The sequence below is a fragment of the Schistocerca nitens genome, chromosome 4 (genome assembly GCF_023898315.1).
Source record: "Schistocerca nitens isolate TAMUIC-IGC-003100 chromosome 4, iqSchNite1.1, whole genome shotgun sequence".
Lineage (NCBI taxonomy): Eukaryota > Metazoa > Arthropoda > Insecta > Orthoptera > Acrididae > Schistocerca > Schistocerca nitens.
In genome coordinates this window covers 772,441,787-772,467,064 of record NC_064617.1, presented here as the reverse complement: position 1 = coordinate 772,467,064, position 25,278 = coordinate 772,441,787, and the positions used below count along the sequence as shown (strand labels likewise).

Sequence of the window (25,278 nt, the reverse complement as noted above, 5' to 3'; positions counted from 1 at the left end):
ACATAACATGCCCCCCCCCCCCTCCCCCACCCACCCACACACAAACGACCACAGTCTCTAGCTGGCAAAGCCAGACTGTGGGCAGCAGCACATGATGTGAGAGTTAACTGGGGGGGGGGGGGGGGCAGAAATGTTAAAGTAATGCTGCTTGTGGGAGTGTACAGGGATAAGGTGGAGCGAGGGTGGGACAACTGGGTGCAGTCGGAAGGTTAGACGGAGGGCAGAGATTGGGGGGGGGGGGGGGGGGGACAGAAAAGGAGAGAAGTAAAAAGACTGAGGGTGTGTTGGTGGAATAGAGGGCTGTGTAGTGCTGGAATGGGAAGAGGGAGTGGGGTAGATGGGTAAGGAAAATGACTAACGGAGGTTGAGGCCAGGAGGGTTACGGGAACATAGGATTTACTGCAGGAAGAGTTCCCACCTGCGCAAATTAGAAAAGCTGGTGCTGGTGGGAAAGATCCAGATGGTGCAAGCTGTGAAGCAGTCATTGAGATGAAAAATGTTTTTCATTGTCTCCAACTCCTATCTACACCCAACACTTGGTTGCCTCTCCCATCATGCACTGCTACTTGCAGTCTGGCTTGTCGTGTGTGTGTGTGTGTGTGTGTGTGTGTGTGTGTGTGTGTGTGTGTGTGTTCCATTTTCGATTAAGGTTTTGTTGGCTGAATGCTCACTTTCTGACAGTCTTTTTGTTTGCCTATTTGTAGTTCAGCATTCCCGCTGTATGGTGAGTAGCAACTATCCTTGTCTTAATATTGTTACACTCCATCCTGGATTTTCCCATGTTTGATAGTTCAAAATATGTGATTTGTGTTGAATTTGGTATACCGTATTTACTCGAATCCAAGCCGCACCTTGTATACCGTATTTACTCGAATCTAAGCCGCACCTTTTTTCCGGTTTTTGTAACCCGAAAAACCACCTGCGGCTTAGAATCGAGTGCAAAGCAAGCGGAAGTTCTGAAAAATGTTGGTAGGTGCCGCCACAACTAACTTCTGCTGTCGAATATATGTAGCGCTACACAGGCATGCTTTGTAGGCACAAAGATAAATACTGCGTCAGTAAATAAATTTAAAAAAAAGGTGGAAGACGAGCTTTTTTTTCTCCGCCCCGAGTTTCAACCACTACATTTTCATACATTATCCAACGAAGTAAATACAAATTCCGTATTGTTCATCTTCGAATGTAGCAGAATTTCAATGTACTACGAAAAGCCGACTGGCAAGACTGTTTGGGATGTTTGTCAATATGGCCAACTCTACGTTCTGAATTTTTTCCTACCTGTGAAAAGAGATGGTTGCTAATAGGAACCTGATGAAATGTGAATCACATTCAGTATTCTCTTCGCCATAAGAATAATACGAACATAAACATTTTGCCATATATTCTTTCGTGTTTGCTGCTATCTGATTTAAATCCTGTCTGCCTAATAAACTACGAAACTAGAGTGAGACAACAACAAACGCGGAAGAATATACGTATCGTGTCATGTTTATATTCGTATTATTCTTATGCCTAATAGTGATACAGTCAGTAATGAAGCACGGCAACTGACTAGATTTTTAAATCTAAGATGACTCGAATTTCTGTGCAGAATTTGATGTACTAAAGAAGCGGCCGCAAAGATTTTCAAACGGAGAAAAATTTTCGCCTAACTCTCGTTCAGAACATGTTGTATCATACGCAGTCTATTATTTAGTTCTTGTTGATCATTATCAACGAAAGCAGCAGTGTAAGTAACAACAAATAGCAGTCTCTTGCCGTTGTTTCGCTAATGAGACGATTCCTCTCTCTCTCTCTCTCTCTCTCTCTCTTTTTTTTTTTAAGCGGAGGTAGCGTGCACAAAAGCAAGCCATGCTGCGAGCTGCGACAGGCCGTAAACACACACTATAAGAATGCGACAAACAATGCATGACACAGCACAGTAATGCATTTTCAGCTTAGAGTGACGTAAACACATATAACAAAGAAAACTGCACTTATCAGATCAAAGCAAAATAAGCAATTGATTCAAACCAGACGAAGCACATGAAAAAGGAAGGGTACCCGTATAAATACGGACGGAGCACCTGACGCATAGCAAGGGTTACCTGGAAAAGCTTAACTGCTAAGCTTACAACTCGAACCAAACTACTGTAGGTGTATCGTCATTCATTCGACCTAAATTGTGTCTCATATTACAATGGACCAACTTTGTTTCGATTTGGAGGTGCGGCCTAAAACTTTTCTGTGTCCTTGAATTTCGAGTCTCAAATTTCAGGTGCGGCTTAGATTCGGGAAAATTTTTTTTTTCTTTATTTCGAGTCTCATTTTTTAGGTGCGGCTTAGATTCGAGTGCGGCTTAGATTCGAGTAAATGCGGTAAGTTGAACACAACCAGTAGACTGAACACAACTTTATTCCATGGAAGCGTGGCTTTTTGAAAGTATGCCCACACATCACTGCATTCCTTCTTTCTTAGGGTGGTCATGGATTATTGAGACATCCATGCTGTCCTCATTTGCTGGTCCCTGGCTAAGGTGGCATGCTGCAACGGGAGCATATGGCCGGAAGTGCTTTGGGTGCAGACACATTCTGCACACATCTTCCCATGTCAAATCATACGGTAACACCAGGGCACCTGGATTGTTTCCATGTTGACCTCAGGCATCGGCTTTGGTGATAATGCTGATGTTACAGGAAAACCGTCAGCCATCTGCTGTTCGGCAATATCAATGTGGAAACAAAGCAATTCCTCCTGATCAAATCCTGGATCCGGGGTGGGCTCTGAAGGTGGTCACACACACACACACACACACACACACACACACACACACACACACACAAGACTGAGGTGCCATGTGTGGAGGATATAGCACTGCCGAATGCGCAGCCATTTGAAAGTAAGTGTATGCGTCACTGCAATTGTCATTCAAATTTTTCATTTCTGCTGTAAGTATGTTGAAAACAAAACCTACAGAATAGTACATACCTTTATAAACAGTGGTTGTAGAAGTGTCGTCAAGGTGTTTATCATTTCTCTGGCCAGTGTTTATTGTTTGAGTTTTGCAGTTACTTTTGAATGAATCTATATTATTTACCATAGTAATTCACGAAAATATTAAGAACTTCAAAAGTGCAAGTGCTTGTTAGTATAGGGCACTATTGTTTTCGTAATAAACAGAAACTTTCTTCTCTGAGTGGTTTGTTAACTTGCATCAAAAATGGAGTGTTTGAATATTATTTCTTGACACAATATATACAACAAAATGGAAGAATGAAATTCATAATAATGTTTTGTAGTAGTCTAAAGGTGCTGTGTGAAGCTGTGAAGAGCGGACAGGAACTAACTGGAAGTTCACTTTTTTTAAATGCTGTAATGATTGATTGTTATCAGCTGGCAATATATTATTTACAGATACCTGTTAACAAAACAGAAGATGGCCGTTCGGGAACAAAGCCAGAACTTGTAAATAAGGTTTTAAATGAAGTTAAAAATATGAAAGGACGTCAGGACACTTTGGATTCTCAACTTGCTGCAATGAAAAGAGAAAATGAAGTTCTGTGGAGGGAAGTGGCTGTATTAAGACAAAAACACATGAAACAGCAACAAATTGTGAACAAGGTTGGAGATTACTGATGTAAGCTTTACGTAAAGCTCAAGGTCATTTGTACATAGACTTACATGTGTCTGTCACTTACAGTTAATTCAGTTCCTCGTATCAATGGTGCAGTCATCACGAAATGGAGGCATTGGAGTGAAGAGGCATTACCCCCTTATGCTCAATGATATCACAAATCGACCAAGCAAGTCACCCAAGCTGAGCGAAGACACTTCAGAAATGAATTCTGTTACAGTAAGTGTGCCACTGAAAAATTCTCTCTTCTGCTAGCATATCTTTGTTGTACTTATGTTTCTTTTATGTAGGATAATCACTCTCCTACTGGGCCAGTCATTCATGAATTAGATCCAACAGAACTGCTGGACGACTGTGGAACAGTTACGGAAGACATGCCTAACAATGATTTCCTAGCATCAAAGTAAGTGTTCAGTTTTCCAAACTTGTGTATTTTTTTGATTGCATATAATATTGAGTTTCATAGAAGCTAATAATTTCAGTCTATGCAGTGCTGAAATTGGTGAAGTGCATAGTCCAGCATCTCCTGCAGAGAAAACTCAGAACACGAGAAACTCTACATTGGAAGATCCTGATGTACTGTTAGAACTGGCTGAAGAATATCCATTAAATCCTGAAATTCTGATATCAGTTTCTGAAACAGATAATTTGACAGAAAATGTATCAAAAACACAGAAATCAAAAGTGAAAATAGAAAGTTCAAAGGCAAAGAAGCGCAAAAGTAAACTGCTGAATAATCTTAAGCATAAAACTGTACCTCAGAAGAAATATCAACTTGACAGGTAAGCACATCAATACACCACAAATGAAAATATCAGATAAGTTTTTTTTTCTAAAGAATGTCTCTTTTTGTGCCATGAGTAGTAAAGGTAGTGTTGTAAAAATTATGTTTTTCATGTTGATAATACTTGCAGTTATAAAAACTTGTAGTAAGGCTTCATACTAGTACAGAAATTTGACCACATGCTATCTGTCGTATGTAAGGGAGAAATACAAGCCAACATACATCTCAGATATGTAGCAAGAATGTTGAGGCTCAGTGTACACTGACAGAAGAAGGGATGAGTTCAAATGTTCATATCTAGGGGATTCTCTTGTCCGCTAAAGTCCCAAGAAAATTTGTAGGCTTTCAGGGCCAGAGTTCATCTCATCTTGTAAAATATTGTAAAAGGTTTTGACCACTGTACGAGAGATGACTGAGATAGTGAAGTCCTCCACTAACTACAATGATGGTTTAAGGGATCCATTCTCGTGGCTGCCAGCAGTAGCTAGTGAACGAATAGACTGAGCTCATGAGGCAGCCACAAACACTTCTGTGGAAGATACACAAGAAACTGACCATATCCTAACTGACACCAGACACCATGGGAACAATAAAAACCAATTCTGGATTACCACTGTGGGCCAGTAAAATTTGATCTTAAATTTAGTCAATAGAGATCATCAGTTTTCTTCCTCTCCAACTCCAGTATCCAGTCATGTGTGAATCTTATACACTTCAGAGTTGGAGTTTTTGTTTTATAAGGCAGTGAATGGTGGCATTGAAGAAATGTGCCTCATTTCTTTGAAGTGTATTTTTCAGTGGTTATCTACGGTAATTATTTCCTTAACTTAAGCCTTAGTCTTTATCTTAAGAGTGATCGTAGTTTATTTTATTCTTTAGGTCCGTTACACTGGAGAGAGTTAATGACAAAGTAAACACCTACGTATATGAAAATAGTGGGAAGACAATACCAAAAAGTGGAACAGATGACATTGAGATATCTTTGGTGGCTGCAAATGATGCTGCTATTTCTGCTATTAGCAATGCAGCAGCAGCTGCTGCAGCAGTAGCAAAGACTGAGACTGAGACTGATACATTAGGATCATCAGATTGCAAAACATTTGTTCCAAGTGAGCCTTTGAATATTGACAAAGTGCCACCATCCAGTGCTTCAAATGGAGAAGCGAACTTGACTCTTGCATGTGCTGGCAACAATGCATCTGAGAATTTTATTAACAGGTGCGGTTATTTTGAGTTACTTGCAAATGTTTTTTTTATTTCTAATATAATGTATTCATGTTAAGCTCCTGTAATTCCAGTAGCTTTTTATATTTGTAAATTCACGAGGAGCGTTCTAGCCTCTTCCAGTAATTACAGACACTAAAAATGCAATTATGTGACTTTAATTATTTGTGGCAGTGTAAATATGTTCTTTTCCTCATTTTTTTTAATTAAAAAATTGCAATAGTGTAGTTTTCATTCAGTTTCAGCATAAGTAATATGTAAATACTAAGTTTCTCTCTTCTAGCTTATACTGTGTGACCTGGCACAGTTGTTATGTTATGGAATTGCATCTTTCCAGTCATCCTAATTTAGTTTTTTTGTGATTTCGTATAAACCATCACAGATAAGTACTGGAATGCTTTCTTTGTTTAGGCTGTGACTGATTCTTTCCACTCATCTCTGCTCTTAAGACCTTATGTCCAAGAGGCATTCTTTTTTTTTTTAATCTGAAAAGAAACACACCATTTTGTGTATCTTTCAGGTACAAATTTGTAGGACAGAATGGACAGTGGGAAATAGATGTTTCAAGAATTTATGTGAAAAGCACTGCTGAAAATGTGTTTGCTATTGTGTGAAAAAAATATTCTTTGCTTCATGTTAATGCTCTTGAAAGCAACCATTTCTTTAATTGAAAAGATATCGTTCTATTATTTACCAGTTGGTACCTTCCATGACTCTGTAGCTAATGCTCACTTAGTCCCAAAGAATCATTAAAATAATAATGAACCAGTGGTTTTTCTGACAAGTGAGAGGACATAGTAATTGATATTTAGGCAGCTATAAAGTGATGGTAGAAGATTTTGACTTTAAGATATTGTGTATTTTCTGCATAGTATTAGGGCAGAGTGCTTAGTGGAACATTGAACTGTTATAGGAAAGAGGCCAGATTCTAATACTGTTCCAAACCATCAGATGAATATGTTTAGCAATGAAAATAATCAATTATGATAATATAATATAAACATGTAGATAAAAAAAATCTACTCACCAAGCGGTGGCAAGGGAACATGCACACAAAAGGATTTAACTTCTACAAGCTTTTGGAGCCAGTGGCTCCTTCTTCTGGCAAGAAGAGTTGGAGGGGAAGGAAGAGGGGTGAAGGAAAAGGACTGGAGAGGTTTAGGGAAAGGGGTACACTTCAGGAGAGTCACCCGGAACCCCGGGTCAGGGGAGGCTTACTGGGTGGGATGAGAAGGGAAGACTGATACAGATGCTACATTTAAGAGTTATCAGTGTCAAAATAGCAGCAGTAGTGGATGAGTGATTAGAATGCCACAGTCTTCATCAGATGCAGAAATCTCACTCACTTTCACACAAGCACAATACATAGGAAGTGGTGAGGGAAGATGCTGGTACTGCCTGTAGGAACGGCTATGGATGTAGTGGCGATCGACTAGGGCTGTTAGGTGGAACTGTGCTGATGGGAGCAGGGGGAGGGGGGGGGGGGTCGGTGGAGGGAGAAAGAGGAGAGGAGTGAAGTAAAGAAGGGGAACTACTATGCAGGATAGGTGGCATGTGTGGTACTGGAGTGGAAGCAGGGAAGGGAATAAGCAGCTGAAGGACACAGAATGCCAGAGGTTGAAACTGGTTATGGGAATGAACGATATTGTGAAGAGAGAGTTCCAGCTTACACAGTTCAGACGAGTTGGTGTCGGTGGGAAAAATTCAGGTGGCGCAGGCTGTGTGAAGCAGTCGTTAACATGAAGTACAACGTGTTGAGAGGCATGCTGAGCAGGTGGGTCATCCAGCTGTCTCTTGGCCACAGTTTGACAATGGCCATTCATGTGGACAGGCAGCTTGTTCGTTGTCATACCCATGTAGAATGTAGCACAGTGGTTGTAGCTAAGTTGGTAGATCACATGGCTGCTTTCACAGATGACCCTGCCTTTAGTTGGTTGTGAGGGGGTGTGGGATACCTGCAACAGGGCTGGGAGATGCCTGCCAGGGCTGAAGCTGGTGGTGGTGGTGGTGGTATGTACGATGTGTGGAACAGATCTTGCACCTAGATCTGTTACAGAGAGATGAGCCATGAGGCAATGAGTTGAAAGCAGGGTTAGTGTAGAGACAGACAGTGAGATTGTTTAGGTTGGGTGGACAGTAAAAGACCATCATGGGAAGGGTGGGGAGTATAGTGGGGATGATATTCCTCATTTCACATCATGTGTACTAATTTTCTCTGTTAGCTCAAACCATTCCTCTTTCCTCACCAATGTCTTCAGTTTTGGAACTGCATGTGTTAATTCCTTTACATCCATTTCTAATATCTTTGACAGCGACATGACACAGCGTTTAGCACACAGATGTCACTTTCAAGAGAAGTGGGGTTCAAATCGCTCTAAACACCCGATTTATTGGTTTGTGATTATGTGGTTTCTGTAAATTGATTATATTGAATATTTAAATGTTTTCTTTGGAGGAGAGAAAGTCACAAAGTCAATTTTCTTCCCCACCTGAACTTCTGATCTATATTTAATGACCTTTATTTATAGCCTAATTTTGTTGTATTGTGGAAACTCATTTATCGGGATCTGATTGACCCATAGCATTTTCCTTAATAGGACAGTAGCTGGACAGTGTTTGATTGATACTCAAGATCAATAGTGGCAACAATATATGCCCAGAATCATTAAATTTAAGTTCACCCAATCACCTTACACATATCCTGACAATTTTTCAGTTAACAAGTTGGCATTATCTGTACAGTACTATATTGTCCCCTTTTGTTGCGAGTGTAAAATGACATTAAAGAGAAAGAAGGTGGTAGTGTCCATGGACAAAAAGTTAGATGCACTGTCAAGGACGGATAAAAAATAATTGTTGAAAAATATTGCTGACAAGTTTTACATTGAAGCATTGCTTTGATTCCATGATGCTCACAAGGAGAGGTTCCCAGTGGTGGGATTAACTTTTTGAAATCATCTATACGGTGATTAAATCAAGGTCCCAAATATCACACCCTGTAGCCATTCACCCTGGTGGGTCCTAGTTTGAGAGTAATTGTCAAAATGAATTTCAGAATATTGTGATGCTCTTTAACTTTAAAAAAAGGTATGTTTAACAGACTGGTAGTGCAGTGTATAGTAGTGCAGTGTAATGGTCAAGGTTCAGACATCAATGCAAACGATAGTGGATTCTAATAACGTCAGATACTTTGAATTTTTTTTTTAAATCATTATCTAAATACCTTGGCTATTTTTTATTCAGCTTGGCTATTCTTTATCCAATTAAATGGGGTGAGTGTAGTTTTTTATTTCTATTTCCTTGTCACATTAGCCAGGTTATGCAGATTAATGGCCAAGGTACAAGCCTCACTTCCAAAAAGTAGTGTGTTCAAATCTTGTCAGGTACTTTGAAATTTTGTATTTTTAGATCATTATCTTAATACTGTGGCAATTTTTCATCCAGGTAATTGGGGTAAATGTATTTTTTTTTATTTATATTTATTTGTCAGATCATTTTAATCACTGTATTAATTTTCTCAACTGCTCTCATTTTTCTTCCATCATTGTTTTTCAATTTGGAATCTTTGTGCATTTGAATTTAATTTTTTTTATTTATCGGTCATGATACTGAAACATTTGAAACTGCCGAAGTATTAGTTATAAAATAAAAGAAGAGAAAACCTGTTTATATTGACTATGTAGTAGTGTCAAAAATTCATTTTTAATAAATTACTATTGCTCTATGGATGAAATAATGCAAATGAAGATTTAATCAAAAAAGGGGATGACAAATAATTCAAAATTCAAGCAAAATGAGGAACAGAAATAACTAATGCATTAATGAGGACAAAAATATAGGATGTTAAAATGGTAGAAATTAATGTAAGTGAATGCACAATAGTAATTAAAATCTCATGAACAAAGATTCCAAGTCGAAAAAGGGTGATAGGAAGAAAAATTAGAGTAAATGAAAAAATTTAATTGACATGACAAAGCAGTGGAAATAAAAAATTACATTTAAACCAATTAATTGGTTTAAAATAATGATGAAAGTCATTTTAATAAAGATAAAAAATAAAAATTTTCCAACCCACTGATGAGGTTTGAACCCACAACCTTTAGGATGTGAGGCTTCCTCCTTGACCATTACACTGCTCATCCAGTCTCTCTGAAACATCCCTTTTCGAAATTTGTAGACACTCACCCGAAATTCCTAATATTTTTCCACAGATTGCTCGCAAATGAGGGCCCACCAGAGTGAATGGCTACCTGGGACCTTGACGTAAATCAGAATGTAGATAATTTCAAAAAGTCAGTCCCACTGATGGGGACCTCTCCTTGTCAGGCACAGGTTGCAGGTGTGAACGAGTGGCTGTGAAATGACTATGATGCCAACTATGATGGATTATCTGACAAAATTAGTATTCAATCTGAAGACAGTATTGTTGTGGCACACAGCAAATGAAATTGGGTTTTGAATCTGTTTATTGGTAGGCTAAACACATGATGGCACACTGTACAGTAACATGAAACTGGCCGGAGGAGATAGAAGGTCAGTAACATAACATCGTCTAAATCTTGGGGGCTGCATGATAAGTAACAGGTGACAGCACAGTGTTGACTGAAGCTGGAAGGCTCTTGTTGGCCTAGATATAGACAAGCGTAGACATCACTGATGTTGTGGTGCTATTTTTTAGTCTGTGTGCACAGCTGGTGGTGTAGCCGTGCACAGTAGGCCAACAGTGGAGCCTCTGGTGTCGATCCCTGCATCTATGGTGAGCAAGCTTTAGCTCAGTGCATCGAACAACATCTGTGGTCTGCTGGCACAGTCAGTTTGCACATGCAGCCAGCACAGCATACAGATCGGGAGTGAGGCAGATGGTGAAAGGTACTGGTAACTGTGGGTTTACCACAATTATGGCATGTACAGAGACAACAATACAGATGGATTTAATAATGGTTTATTTAGAATGATAGATGAAAATAACGTCAGCTGAACTGTTGCTAGTGAAACGTCTATGTGATGGTACTGCATGTAAGTGACATAAAAATCTGGCCCAAAAGAAAGTTCCTGATTATTTCAGTGTATAAAACTTCCTTTTTCCCTTTCAATATCCAGTCAGTATTTATGTGAAAATAATGTATAATTTGACAATAGAAAGTCCAGGTTGTAATATCAAAATATTATGAAAACGATAGATTGCTACTCACAGTAAAGATTACATGTTGAGTTGCAGACAGGCACAGTGAAAAGACTGTTACACAATGAGCTTTTGGCCAAATCCTTCGTCAGAAATAAAGACGGCCTGAGATAGTGACCATGACTGCGTGAGGTGTGATTGCTTGTGTAAATGTGTGTGTGTTTTCTTTTCAGTCTGCAACTCAGTGTGTCCTCTTCATGGTGAATAGCAATATGTCCTTTGAATAATATAGCTAACGTATAATTTTTTCTTTATCTGAAAATAAATACAACATATGTTACAACATTTAATCCATGTTACTCAGTTTTTTGTGACCTGGAGTATCCAGATTTTTAAGTATCCAGATGACTTATTGTTGAATAGTCGGAAAAAGAAGGTTCCAATGTACTTCCTTTTCTAATGTTTTCTGTAATCTTGTATACTTTGGTTTTGCAGTCTTTGAAGCATTGTCTTTTCACTCTTTTGTAATTTATGTAGCACTGGGTTCTCTTTTTGTCTGTTGTTTTCTGTTATATATACTTCTCTGCGTTTAAGGATCAGAATGATATGCACTCATTACTTCTTAATTTATTTCACCCTTTAATTTGTAATTAAGCTAATTTGGCCCAAGAATTCAAATAACGGCAAGGGAAGGACTTCTTCTCAGTCTTGTTTTTTGTGTTCTTAGCATAGTTTAATGTAACAGTTTGTTTAAAAGAACTGAAATGCATACAAATTATCTTTCTTGGAGTAATGTAGACAATATTAGTAAACAACAATATTATGGAAATGATAGATTTCTCACCATGTAGAGGAGACATTGAGTTGCAGATAGGCATAACAAAAAGACTGTTGCATTTTAGCTTGTAGCCACAAGGCCTTAATCTAAAGTAGAAAACAAACACATCCACAAAAGCACAACTCGCACACGCATGGCCACTATCTCTGGCTGCTGAGGGTGAACTGTGTAGAGCAACTGTGCCTGATGATGGGAAAGTGATCTGTGGTTGGTAGGAATAAGGAGGAGGCTGAGGCGGGAGGATGAGGTGTAGCAGGGTAAAGGTGGAAGGTGTAGTGCTGCCTGTTGGAGCTTTCAGGGACATGGTGGGGACAGTGTAGGGCTGCTAGATGCTTTCGGGAGGTTCTTCGGGGGCGGAGTAAATGAGGGGTAAGGAGACTTGTAGGTATGTTGTGAAAGGGATGGATAGGTGTAGTTCAGGGACTTGAAAAAGTGTAGGCCAGTGGGGTTACGGGAATGTAGGATATATTGCGGGGAGAGTTCCCACATGCACAGTTCTGTAAAGCTGATGTTGGTAGGGAAAATCCAGATGACACAGACTGTGAAGCAGTCATTGAAGTGAAGCACAATGTGTTGGGCAGCATGTCCAGCAATGCGGTGTCCCAGTTGTCACTTGGCCGCAGCTTGTAGGTGGCCATTCATGTGGATAGATTGCTTGTTGGTTGCCATGCCCGAGTAGAAAGCATTGCAATGGTTCAACCTTAATTTATAGATCACATGGCTGCTTTCATAGATAGTCTTTGATAGGATAGGAGGTGCCTGTTACCAACCTGGAGTAGGTGGTAGTGGGAGGATGTATGGGATTGGTCTTGCATGTAGGTCTGCTGCAGGGATATGAGCTGTGAGCCATGGGATTGGGTGCAGGTGTTGTGTAGGGTTGGGCGACGATATTGTGTTGGTTCTGTGGGTGGTGGAATACCACTCTGGGAGGAGTGAGGAGGATGGTGGTTAGGATATTCCTCATTTCAGGGTGCAACGAGAGGTAGTTGAAACCCAGGTGGAGAATGTGATTCAGTTGCTTCAGTCCTGTGTGGTACTGAGTCATGAAGGGAGTGCTCCTTTGTTGCTGGGTGGCTGATATAATTTATCCTAGACCTTCAAATTGCCACTCTTCCTCACTCATTCTCATGTATTTTTGCATGTTATTTTCTGTACCTTCCTGTGCCACAAGAACTTGTTGAACCTCGGCCTACCTCCCGATCACCCCCCACCCCCCCTCCAAAATCTCGTTTTCTTCCCTTATTCCAGAATGCAGGTACTAACCTTCTTCAATACATTTACGAATGCTGTCATCTCTCTTCACACACATCCACCCACCAAGCTGCATCCCACATTGTCATCTTTCTATTAATTTTTGTCTTTGATCACATTGTGTTTTCATAACTAGTTTAGTTCATTTTCACCTTTCACTGTCAGGCCTACTCCCTCAGGTTTCACTTTTTTTCCTCATACCTCATCTGTTCTGTTTGTCTCGTGGTTTTCATCCACATATTTTTATGTAATTTACTTAACTTTTACCCAATTTTTATCTTCTTCCGTAGATACTTGCTCCTTCCATCTGGGCCAATACAGAAAAGTTTCCTTATCCCTCGTGAGAACCCAGTCCCACATATTGTTCTTGCATTGTTGCCTAGCTCAAAGAATCTTATCAACAAATGACCTTACCATCAAATTACCCATCTCTGTCTGCAACCCGTCCTTCCATGGCGACCTCCATCTGTTCAGATTCCGCCAGCCCTCGCCATCCTAATTCCTCATCTCCATCCATAAAATTCTCCTGCTCTATAATCCCAAATTCCTGCATCCCATCTCTCACATTGGAACACTTGGCCTCCAGGAACAAGAGCAGTATGCAGATGCCACCTCAAAATACTTTCCAACCTGTTCACCTCCTACTCCCACCTTCCACCACCTTTACAACAGTCTCCAAACCTCCCCCCCTCCTCATAGCCAGCAAACAATGCCTCACACGCCTACAGAATTTACCACACCTTCAGAAACTCCCTCCCATCACCATATAGAATCCAGAATCTAATCAGACCTGAAAAACAATAATTAACCTTTGCTCCAAAAGCCTCAGTCCCACAGAAGTATGAGTCCCTTCCAAAGGCCTTATCTCTAGCTCCACTCTCAAATACAGTACTGATGGACTTGTTAAAGACTCTCCTTCTCCCAGGTGTTACAGTGGAAACACTTTTTCACCACCAACCCTACCAGTCATACTCAACCCAAAGCCAAGAGAGAAAAGGCACAGGAGATCTGTTTCTGTACAGGGTTGGAAAGGTATTACTGTCTGTGAAGGCTTCAGGGAGATCCTTGGTTTATTTCGAGAGGGACTGCTTGTCACTACAGATGCAATGGCCACAGTTGGTTAGGCTGTATGCAAGGGATCAATTTGCATGGAATGTGTGGCAGCTGTCAAAGTGGAAGTATAGCTGGTGGTTGGTAAGTTTGATATGGACACTAACATCCCTAGTGTCAATGACCTTCCCCAATGCCTAAAAGATTCGATACCTACAACCTCTTCCCTGGTCTCCATGACCTACTATATCCTCACCTACAATCTCTTCTCCTTTCAAGGCGTCACCTACAAACAAATCTGGGTGTGGCAATGAGCATCCACACAGCACCATCGTATGCCAACTTATTCATGATCCATCTACAGGAATCCTTCCTGACCTCTCAGATCCCACACCCCTCATCTGGTACAGATTCGCTGACATTTTCGTGATTTGGAGCAAGGGTGAGATCACCATATCCACATTCTCCAGAACCTCAACACCTTCTCCTATATTTGCTTCATGTGGTCCTCCTAAACGTGGAAAGTTACCTTCCTTGAGTTGACCTCCACCTCAAATGTGGCTACATGAGTACCTCCATCTATATCATACATACCAACCACCATCAATACCTCCACTTTGACAGCTGGCACCCATTCCATACCAAGAAATCCCTTCTATACAGCCTAGCCACTCACAGTCGTCGCATCTGTAGTGACGAGCAGTCCATCACGAAATACACCAAGGGTCTCACTGAGGACTTCACAGACTGTAATTACTATCCCAACCTTGCACAGAAACATATCTCCCATGCCTTATCTCTCCAGTCACCCACCACCTCTCAAATTCCACGTTGTCTAGCCACAGAGGAGCATTCCCCTTGCGACTCAGTACAACCCAGGACTAGAGCGACTGAATTACATTCTCCACCAAGGTTTCGACTATCTCTCGTCATACCCTCAAATGAGGAATGTCCTACCCAAATGTTCTACCCACTATCCCGCAGTGGGATTCCACCTTCTGCCACCTACAGAACACCCACACAATATCCTCGTCTGTCCCTACTCAAACCCTGATCCCAAACCCGCGCGAAATGGCTCGTATCCCTGCAATGGACCTAGATGCAAGGCTATTCCTAATATCACCACCTACTCTTGTCCAGCCACAAGCATCACCTATCCCATCAAGACAGGGCTACATGTGAAACCAGTCAAGTGATCCAGAAGCTAAGCTGCAACCACTGTGCTGTGATCTATGTGGGCATGACAACCAACAAGCTGTCTGTCCACCTGAATGGTCACCGACAAACTGTGGCCAAGATAAACAGCTGGACCACCCATTTGCTGAGCACACTGCCCATACAATGTTATTGATTTCAGTGATTGTTTCACAGTCTGTGCCATATGGATCCTTTCTACCAACACCATCTTTTTTTTTATTGTGCGCGTGGGATTTCCCCTTGCAATACATCCTATGTTCCCATAGCCCTCCTGACCTCATCCTTCGTTAGTTACTGTCCTTCATCCCCTCTTCCCTTCCTTGTTTCCACTCCAGCATTACACAGCCTTCTATTCCGCCACTGCACCTACAGTCTTTTCACTTTTCTCCTTTTACGTCCTCCCCTCCTCATCCCATCTAACATCCCAGGTACACCTTGTGTGTGTGTGTGTGTGTGTGTGTGTGTGTGTGTGTGTGTGTGTGTGACCCCCCCCCCCCCCCCCCCCCAATTGAGAAGAAGGCCCTTTGGTCAAAAACTCATTTGTTTAGCAGTCTTTCTGTTGTGCCTGCCTGCGACCCAGCATGTCCATCATATTGCGAATAGTGATCTATCCTTTTCATGATATCATCATTCTTCTATATCAGGTGTCGAAGTATGAAACACAGTTCTTTTTCTTTTTTTTTCCCTAAAAAATGTTAAATTCAGAAGAATGATAAATAGTGCGGTATTCAAAGTATGCTCCATCATTTATTATACATTTTTCCCATCTTTTGGGAAATTTGTGAATACCTTGCCAGTGAAAATTTTCCCCCTTGGTTGCGAACCATTCATCGAGCCATTTTTTTCGCAGCATCTTATGAGCCAAAGTGCTGCTCAACAAGTCCTTGACCCATTGATGTAAACAGTTGGTAATCGGAGGGAGCCAAGTCTTGAGTAAGCTGCATGGGTTGGTGTTTCCAACATGTCACGAACTAGTTTTGCCGTATGTGAAGGAGCATTATCATGAAGAAAAATGACTTTCTGTTGCCTCTTTCGGTACTGTGCCCCCCCCCCCCCCCCCCCAAGCAGCAAACTGTTCATATCAGTTGATTGTTGTTGTTAGCTTTGAATATTAATCATTCCCAAGGTTTTTAACAGCTCATAATAGACCACACCCCTCTGGTACCACCAAACACAGAACATCATCTTTGTGCCAAATTGATTCAGTCTTGCAGTCGATGTGCCTGCATCTACCCATGATCTTTTGCACTTGGGGTTCTCAAAATAAAATCCACTTTTCATCCCCTGTAACTATACAATGCAAAATGACTTTTGTACTGAGTGAGCACAATCTCACATGTGTTTTTGCGCTTTTCCATTTGCCTATTGTTCAACTGATGTGGTACCCATCTGTTGGTCTTCTGAATCTTTTCCATCTCTTGTAACTATTTGGAAACAGCTTGTTGACTCCTGCCCAATTGCTTGGCAAGATGCTTTTGTGATTGTGAATCATCTTCATGCAACAACACTTCCAATCCCAAATCTTTGCATTTTCCACATTCCTTGTGTGCAACATTGAAGTTACCATTTTTGAAACTCCAAAACCATCGTTCATACGTATCTGGCGATGGAGCAGGTTCACCATAAGCATCTCGTAGTAATTAGTATGATTCAGCAGCAGTTTTCTTCAAATGAAAAAAAAAAAGGAATGCTGTCCACAAATGTACTTTGTTCAGTATAGATTTCGACATATTGAACACAGCAAAAGAACACTCTGCACACAGTTTTCCAATTTATCACTCGTGCGTGTCTTACATTTGTTGATGAAACAACAAAACGGCGAAGTGTCAAATCTTTATAGCACAAACAGCATTAGCGCAGCGTCTGTTGTCAAAAATGTGCATTTCATACTTTTACACCTGGTAAATATCTCACAGCTGTAGCCAGTTAGCAACATAAATTGTCGGTTTGGAAAAAAATTCAGGGTTTTTCTTCTTGATTCATTTCTCTCATGATGATTTTAAAGCTGCTGGTTGTGAGCCCTGATGAACCTGCCTCTTGAATCACTTCATCAGTATGTTGTCGATTGGCGTTTTTGACAGATGATTTTGACCGGCTACTGTGCTGTTCATCTGCTGTGTCCATGGAGCTCTGATGCCTCTGTCCCTTGAATCACTTCATCAGAGTTTAATAAATTGAGAGCCAGACCTCGTGCATTATTTAAATTGAAACCACTGGCTCTTTTTGTTAGTGTTTCTGATATTATTATTTCGGTAGACTCCTTAATTATGGTATCACAGAATGTCAGAGCTGGCTCTGAAAAACAAAAGAGCAGCAAAGGGTGTAGGGGACATTGAAATCTGCTATAAATAGTGCAATGAGACCAACATAGTTCACAATCTGGTTGGAGTTCAGACAGTGAGTACACATAACAGCAAAATTCCCAGCACCTGAAGAAGGTAGCTGTGTTGATTGTTGAAATATTGTGCATCAAATAGAAACAACAACTTGGCAGAACATCCAGAAACACAGTCGTGCCAAGTAAACCTAAGAGATGACATTACTTCACTCTATAGTGAGAAGATGTTACACAATGTACAGAAGTTGGAAAAAATTCGCCGAAAGAAAGGTCAACTTCTCAGTTCACTGATCTTTCTAACAAGGTGTCGAGATGAAAAATTTGTACCTACAAGTGCTAAAATCAAACATTACCATAACATTCCAGTGGTGAATAGGATTATGTGGCGTGCAAGCCTGGCTCTAGTGAGAGAGAGGATATGTGACACCTGACAAATGCTACAACTAACTAACTTTAAAAGAGCTTTTTCATCCCCATCTTTTCATGTCAGCTGAACACCCTAATGATTCTTGGGAATGGGCGGTCACAAGGAGAAAATGTCTTCACACCAGAAAGCAAAATTCTGTCATTTGCACAAAAAGCCAAGACAAGATACTGGGACCCATACTACAATTATTCTCAATGACAAACTTCTGGGTGAGGATAAAGTGAAGTTACTCACTAAAAGGCTAATTTTGTGCTCACTGCAAAAATACTACCAATAACAAATTACATCAAGTATGTGTAGCATGTTGTAGCTTCTCTCCCTCGAGGAACAGCAGAAGAGGTTCACTGCAGAACTTAAAAGTCGCCAATGCTAAGATCAAACGTGTCCAAGGGAGAATAAGTAACACCGAGAAATTTGTGGGAGGACAAGAACTGTAGTTCTGCCAGCCGACAAGAGCAGTGCTAAGGTTCTACTGTCACATGTGGGGTACAATAAGATGATTTTCGATCTTTTGAATGATGTTGCATACAGACAGATGGATGTTGATTCTACAAATAAAATTGTGAGGAAGGTAATGACTCTTCTCCATGAGTCAAGCTTACCACATAATATCATTAAAACTCTTTAAACACAATCAGCAGTGCCACCACGACTATATGGCCTTATTGAGGTACACAAGGAAGAATTCTGCTAAGACCCATAGTTACTAATATTGGTGCACCTACATACCAGCTGACAAAATACGTGTAAAACACTCTCAGCGAATATGTGGGGAAGTGCACTCACTACATCCACAACCCTGTCAGTTGTGGCTCCAGGAAGTGGATATCATAGTCAGTTTTGACATAGTCTTCACCTTTAAAAGAGTTGCACTTTTTGATTCCATGGAAGTAGTCGCAGAAAAGTTTGAAGATTGTCTCACAGAACCTTTTAGGCATGTTCTGACGTCTACTTATTTCCTACTTGATGGGAAATATTATGAACAAACTGATGGTGTGGCAGTGGGTAATCAGTTATCACCTGTCATGGTGAAGCTATACCTGGAACATTTTGACACAAAGGCTCTAGAATCCGCCAAGTTGAAGCCATCGTGTTTCTATCAGTTACAAGGGTGACACATTTGTAGTGTGATCACATTAAGCAAATAAGCCTCAAGAGTTCCTGGAGCATTGAAACTCCAGCATCATAATGTAATATTCATGATGGAACTAAAAAAAGAGGGCCAACTACCTTTCTTTGATTTGTTAGTTTGATTTGTTAGTTAAGAGAACAACTGATGGATCCCTGGGTTACAGGCATATGTAGAAAACCTACACACACTGATCTCTTGTCTCCATGCTTTGAGCCATCACCATCAGTCACAAAGAAATTTGATGCTAAAGACTATTATCCATAGAGTTCAAGCAGTTTCATACAAAGAGAGACCACCAAAGAATTATAACACCTACAAATAGTTTTCTGAAGGAATGGATGATACACAGATTATCAAATTGAATGGGCAATGCAAACAAAATCAAGAACACCTGAGAAAGAGGTTGAGACTTGTGACCATGGAAGAAATGGCAAAACTCGCTATGTACCATAATGCTGGCTCAATATGCCAAAAGACTGGTAGACTCCTACAGAAACATAGCATCTGGTGTGCATTATTCCCTTCAACATGATAAAAAGTATTCTTTGTAATGTTAAAGAACCACCAGGTTTCCGAAAGCTGGGTGTTTATTGGATTCCATGCAAATGTGGCCTCTTTTACATTGGGGAGGCCATCAGAACAATTGCAGAGAGATGCAAGGAATATTAGCAACATACCCAACTAAGACAACCAGATGGCATCGAGCACTGCCTGGAATACAATCATGGTATGAAATACCATGAGACCGGTATCATAGTGGAGAAGTGAAGATTCTGGGACAGCATCATTAAGGAGTCTATTGAAATAAAGATGTCAAAAACCAATAAACAGGGTTCTCAGACCCAATTTAAATAGTGCGTGAGGTCCGGCACTCAGTTTATTAATATCTTGCTGGCCATCGCTTGTAGCACAGTTGGCAGATAATGCAAGAATTTGCAGTTCACAGAATATCAGTGCCTGCTCTGAAAAACAAAAGATTATCAAAGGATGTAGTGGGTGTTGGGAATTGAACTCTGGTATAAATAGCAGCATGCAACCAATGATGTTCTCGGTCCGGTTGGTGTTGAGTCAGCGAGGACATGTAACAGGAAAACTCTCTGCACCTGAAGAAGATGGCTGAGTCAGCTATCAAAATACTGTGTATCAAATGGAACTCGGCAGAACACCCGGAAGCACACCATTAATCAGTCGCACCCAGGAAACCTGAGAGATCACAAAAGAACTGAAAAATAACATTTCAAGTTGGGGTTAGCATTCAGTTTGATTTGTTGCTTGAAATAAGAAAAGAACCTCAATAAGTTTCTGGACAAAGAAGAGTGCAGCAGGCTCATAGTAATGACTTTGTCTAGGTCGGTAGAAAAATCAAGTAGGAAGGAGAGAGTCCTGCTGCTAGGTAGCAGTCGTGGGAGGAGTGTATGCCAATTGCTACAGGGAAAGTTAGGTGTAGAATACCATGGCACATGCTTTGTGAAACCTAGTGCCAAACTTAGCCAGAAGACAGAGAACATAGGGGCCTGATGCAGGGATTTTGATGGAGAGGATCATGTACTTGTAGTAGGAGTAGCAGGAAGCATCCTGATTAAATGTGACCTGACTTCCTTGGGGTACTCCAGAAATTACTTTTACATTCTGTTGATTTTGTTCCATTAATAGTGATATGTTCAGTTTTATCTGCAAGGAAGTCTAGAATCCAGTCACAACTATAGTCCGATACTCGGTAAGCTCGTACTTTTTTCACTAAACAGCAGTGTTAGATGGTAACAAATACCTCCCTGAAGTCAAGGAACTTGGCATCAAACTGAGCGCCATTGCTATGGATCTCGTGGAGAAACAGAGCGAACTAAGTTTTGCAAGATATCTGTTTGCGGAACCCATTTTGATTTTTATAGAGGAGATACTCATTCTCCAAAAAGTCATAATTCTTGAACATAAAACAGAATTCTATAATATATTGACATCAACAATATAGGCCTACAGTTATGTGCATCCGTCCTATGACCCTTCTTGAAAATGTAATTGAACTGCGCTTTTTTCTGGTCGCTAGGTACCCTTCATTCTCCAGTGAACTGTTACAAACTGCTGCAAGAAGGGGAGTAAGTTCTTTCACATAATCTTTGTAGAATGTTACAGTTGTTTCATCTGGTTCTCATGCCTTTCTACTACTAAGCGATGGAAGTTGCTCTTCGTTGCGTTATCGATTATCTCAGTATATACCATTTCAATGTTCATGGATGTTCAGTGTTCAAGGAGGGACCATTTTCGGCAGAATTTACACTACCTGCAATGCGAAGCTGAGCCGAACCGAGCGATGATGGGTTGAAATTGCATTGCATGGAGGGACTTGGTTTACCGGTGGAACAGCATGTACGCACTTACACTGCTGGCTGGACCAAGCAGTGCGATGCAATGTCATGCAATGTCTTTGATGTAGTCATAAGCAAGTTTGTGTTTTGTGCAATTGTTTGGAGCAGGTATTTGCAATGGACATCGCAAGAGCTCATAAATAATGTGCGTGAATGCCCTGTGCTGTGAGATCAGATAAGCAAACTTTACCATTGCAACGATGTGTTACGTCAAACTTGGAATGAAGTAGTTCAAGACTGCATTGAGAGACATATCGAGCAACAAATATCTGAAAAAGAATGAAATGATCAGAATTGAACAAAGTGAAGTATCTCTCTAGCATTTGTAATTAATGTGCTAAGGACAAAAAAATGTTTTCAGTATAAAGTCTACTTAATTGTTTACAGAAATATTCGTGTCTGTATTTCCAGGGGAGGCGGTGAAGACTAAGTAGAAATATTTACAGGACATGATCTGTTTGAAACTGAGAGAAACTCGTGCATAATGTTCAAGTGATGGAGGTGGTTTGCCTTTGTTTTAATCAAATTAGCAGTGACACGAGGTGCTGACATTGATGAGAGACAAAATGACACCATGGCAGCACAAAGTAACATTTCACATAGGAAAAGAGCCGCATCTCAACACGCCGACATACAGTTGTCAGTGGTCGTAAACAGGTGCACAGAGTGCTTCATCTGATGAGAGCAACCAGTGCTCACCAGAAGTCAGATTTTAGAGACTGTCAGAAATTTCAGAGGACAGCATTTCAGTGCCACCAACCTCGCTCACTCCATACCCATCAGCACTTCATACCCAGCAGCCAAAATAAGAGACCAAGAAAGTCTATAAATGCGGATTTATGCAACATAGAAAACAAAAGCTTAAGCTCATTGTGCGAGAAATGTTAAAAAGTGAAACACAATACCACAGTTATCATTTTTGCTGCTCATTATGTGAAAACTGTTACTTGAAACTCAGTTGAGAGCTACAATCAAAATGCAGCAGATTTTATTGGAAGAATTGGAATTCTTCATCCATTTCCACAACATTTTCCTTTCACTCCATGTTATGGGACAGAAAATTACTTACCTGATAGTGACCTTAAGTTTCTCTCCAGTGGTAATAGCCTTCCAAAATTTTGAAATAGACATCACAATATAATCAAATGTCTCCGTATTCATTCTGAAGTAATTCCAAAATTTATCTTCATCTTTTCTCAGGCACTGTGCATGTTCTATCTCCTTGTTTACTTTATGCACTTATTCACGCCCGCATCTCGTGGTTGTGCGGTAGCGTTCTCGCTTCCCACGCCCGGGTTCGATTCCCGGCGGGGTCAGGGATTTTCTCTGCCTCGTGATGGCTGGGTGTTGTGTGATGTCCTTAGGTTAGTTAGGTTTAAGTAGTTCTAAGTTCTAGGGGACTGATGACCATAGATGTTAAGTCCCATAGTGCTCAGAGCCATTTGAACCATTTGAACTTATTCACGACTGCCTAGAAATTTGAGACCAGTTTGGTGCTAAAATGAATTTACTGGATCAAGGAAAAATGACATTGTTTCAAGACTGCTCAGCAACTACTACTCTGTTGATCAGATCACACCATGATAACACTTGGAAATCTAATTTGTATCACATCGTGTGCAGTGAGAATGATCCATCACATCAAATCACATTGCTTCACCTCACAGACTTTCTGGCTAACAATCTTCCACAGTGAAGCAACTGAAAAAGATGAAATTCTGTATTGAGGCCTTTCTCTATTATCTTCTAAGGATGAATAGGTGATTTTGAGCTACTCACTGATTTCATATAAGACAAAAATTTTGCATTCCAAGTCATTGAACACTTGTCTCATTGCTCTTCTTATGCTCGTTTTTGCTTTATTCAATGTTTGTTTCTCAGCTAGGTTTTGACTCCTCTTGAATTTGTGGCGAATCTCTCTTTATGTGTGTACCAGCTTTCTAACACGGCTATAAAATTGTGATGTCTCTTTCCCTTCCATTGAGACCTTGGTCGGAACATATTTGTGTAAGGCATACTGAATGATGCTTTTGAACTTTTTCCATTTGTGTGCCATATTTGATAGTACTCAGATATTCTGGAGTTTGCATATTGTTACTCTTGATAAAAAAAAATATTTTTCTAACTTACTTCACATTCCTTGTAATACCCGAAGGCATAATTGCTATCGCAGCCTTACAATCACTGATACCTTCATCTATCTTAACTAATTCAGTAAGTTCATGTCTGTCTGTTGCTGGGAGGTCTAAGACATTACCTACACGAGTTGATTCTTTAATTATCTGCTCAAAGTCATTTTCAGACAAGAAATTTGAATAATATCACATGAATCCGTGTCTTTGGTGCCAGTTTTAATAGCATGACTTGGTCTATACCTGGCAAGTTAAAGTTAGCCCCAATTACAACAGCATGAGCAGGGATGTTATTAATTGTATTCTGCAAGTTATCTCTGGAGTGCTCTACTACTACAGCTTTGGGCCCAAGTGATCTGTAAAAGCATCCAATTGTCATTTTTGACCGACCTTTGATACTTAACTTCACCCTGATTAATTCACACTTGGAGTGCATGGTAACCTTGCTAGATATTATCAGATTCTTTACTGCAATAAATACCTCACCACCATTGGCAACTATTTCCTTATGATAAATATTCCAATCTGAACACAGGATTTCATAGCTATATGTTTCCTGTTTCAACCAACTTCTGTTCCTAATACTGTTTGGGCATTATAACCTTCAATAAGCAATACTAACTTTGGAACATTTCCTTGGATGCTCCTGCAGTTTACTAATATATCTATATCCGATCTGTGAGGACGAGCATTCTCTGATAACGAGGTGGCTGATGTGTCTTCAGTTTTGGCAAGCAATTTGTCTCTGATCCCAAGGGGTTTCCTCTAATCTAAAAGAACCCTCATGCACATGCCACACGCACTCCGCTACGCTAGTAGACTTTTCCTGCATGTAATGCATGCCGAACCTATTAAGGGGAACTGTACAGTTCTCCACCCAATTGTGGAGATTGAGAAATTTGCATCTGATACTGTTGCATAATCATCTGAGCCTTTGGTTTACACACGATCAACCTTTCACCCTGCATGTGTGTGCTACCGTATTTACTCGAATCTAAGCCGCACTTTTTTTCCGGTTTTTGTAATCCAAAAAACCGCCTGCGGCTTAGAATCGAGAGCAAAGCAAGCGGGAGTTCTGAAAAATGTTGGTAGGTGCCGCCACAACTACCTTCTGCCGTCGAATATATGTAGCGCCACACAGGCATGCTTTGTAGGCACAAAGATAAATACTGGCACCAAAATCTCTCCGTCAGTAAATAAATAAAAAAAAAAGTGGAAGACGAGCCTTTTTCCTCCGCCCAGAGTTTCGACCACTGCATTTTGGTACATTATTCAACGAAGTAAATACAAATTCTGTATTGTTGATCTTCGAATGTAGCAGCATTTCAATGTACTACGAAAATCCGACTGGCAAGACTGTTTGGGATGTTTGTCAATACGGTCAACTCTACGTTCTGAATTTTTTCCTACCTGTGAGAAGAGATGGTTGCTAATAGGAGCTTTTATGAATTGTGAATCACATGTAGTATTCTCTTCGCCATAAGATTAATACGAATATAGACATTTTGCCATGTATTGTTTCGTGTTTGCTACTATCTCATTTAAATCCTGTCTGCCTAATAAACTACGAAACTAGAGTGAGACAACAGCAAACGCAGAAGAATATACATATCATGTCATGTTTATATTCGTATTATTCTTATGCCTGATAGTGATACAGTCAGAAATGAAGCACGGCAACTGACTAGATTTTTAAATCTAAGATGACACTAATTTCTGTGCAGAATGTAATGAACTAAAGAGACACCTGCAAAGATTTTCAAACGGAGAAAAATTTTCGCTAAAATTTCGTTCAGAACATCATCTA

The 25,278-nt window shown here is 40.4% G+C and overlaps 1 protein-coding gene across 5 annotated transcripts in view; it reads left to right on the top strand.

Moving 5' to 3' along the window:
- LOC126253108 (heat shock factor protein) overlaps nt 1-25,278 on the top strand; it is a 152,085-nt gene that overhangs the window by 50,735 nt on the left and 76,072 nt on the right. For 2 of the 5 annotated variants that reach the window (XM_049954216.1, XM_049954218.1), the window contains exons 4-8: nt 3,394-3,600; nt 3,680-3,832; nt 3,904-4,016; nt 4,096-4,395; nt 5,277-5,615. In XM_049954216.1, coding sequence (XP_049810173.1) covers nt 3,394-3,600; nt 3,680-3,832; nt 3,904-4,016; nt 4,096-4,395; nt 5,277-5,615 — 1,112 coding nt within the window. The remainder of the gene's footprint in view (nt 1-3,393; nt 3,601-3,679; nt 3,833-3,903; nt 4,017-4,095; nt 4,396-5,276; nt 5,616-25,278) is intronic. The other 3 variants (XM_049954220.1, XM_049954219.1, XM_049954217.1) reach the window with 2 other exon arrangements.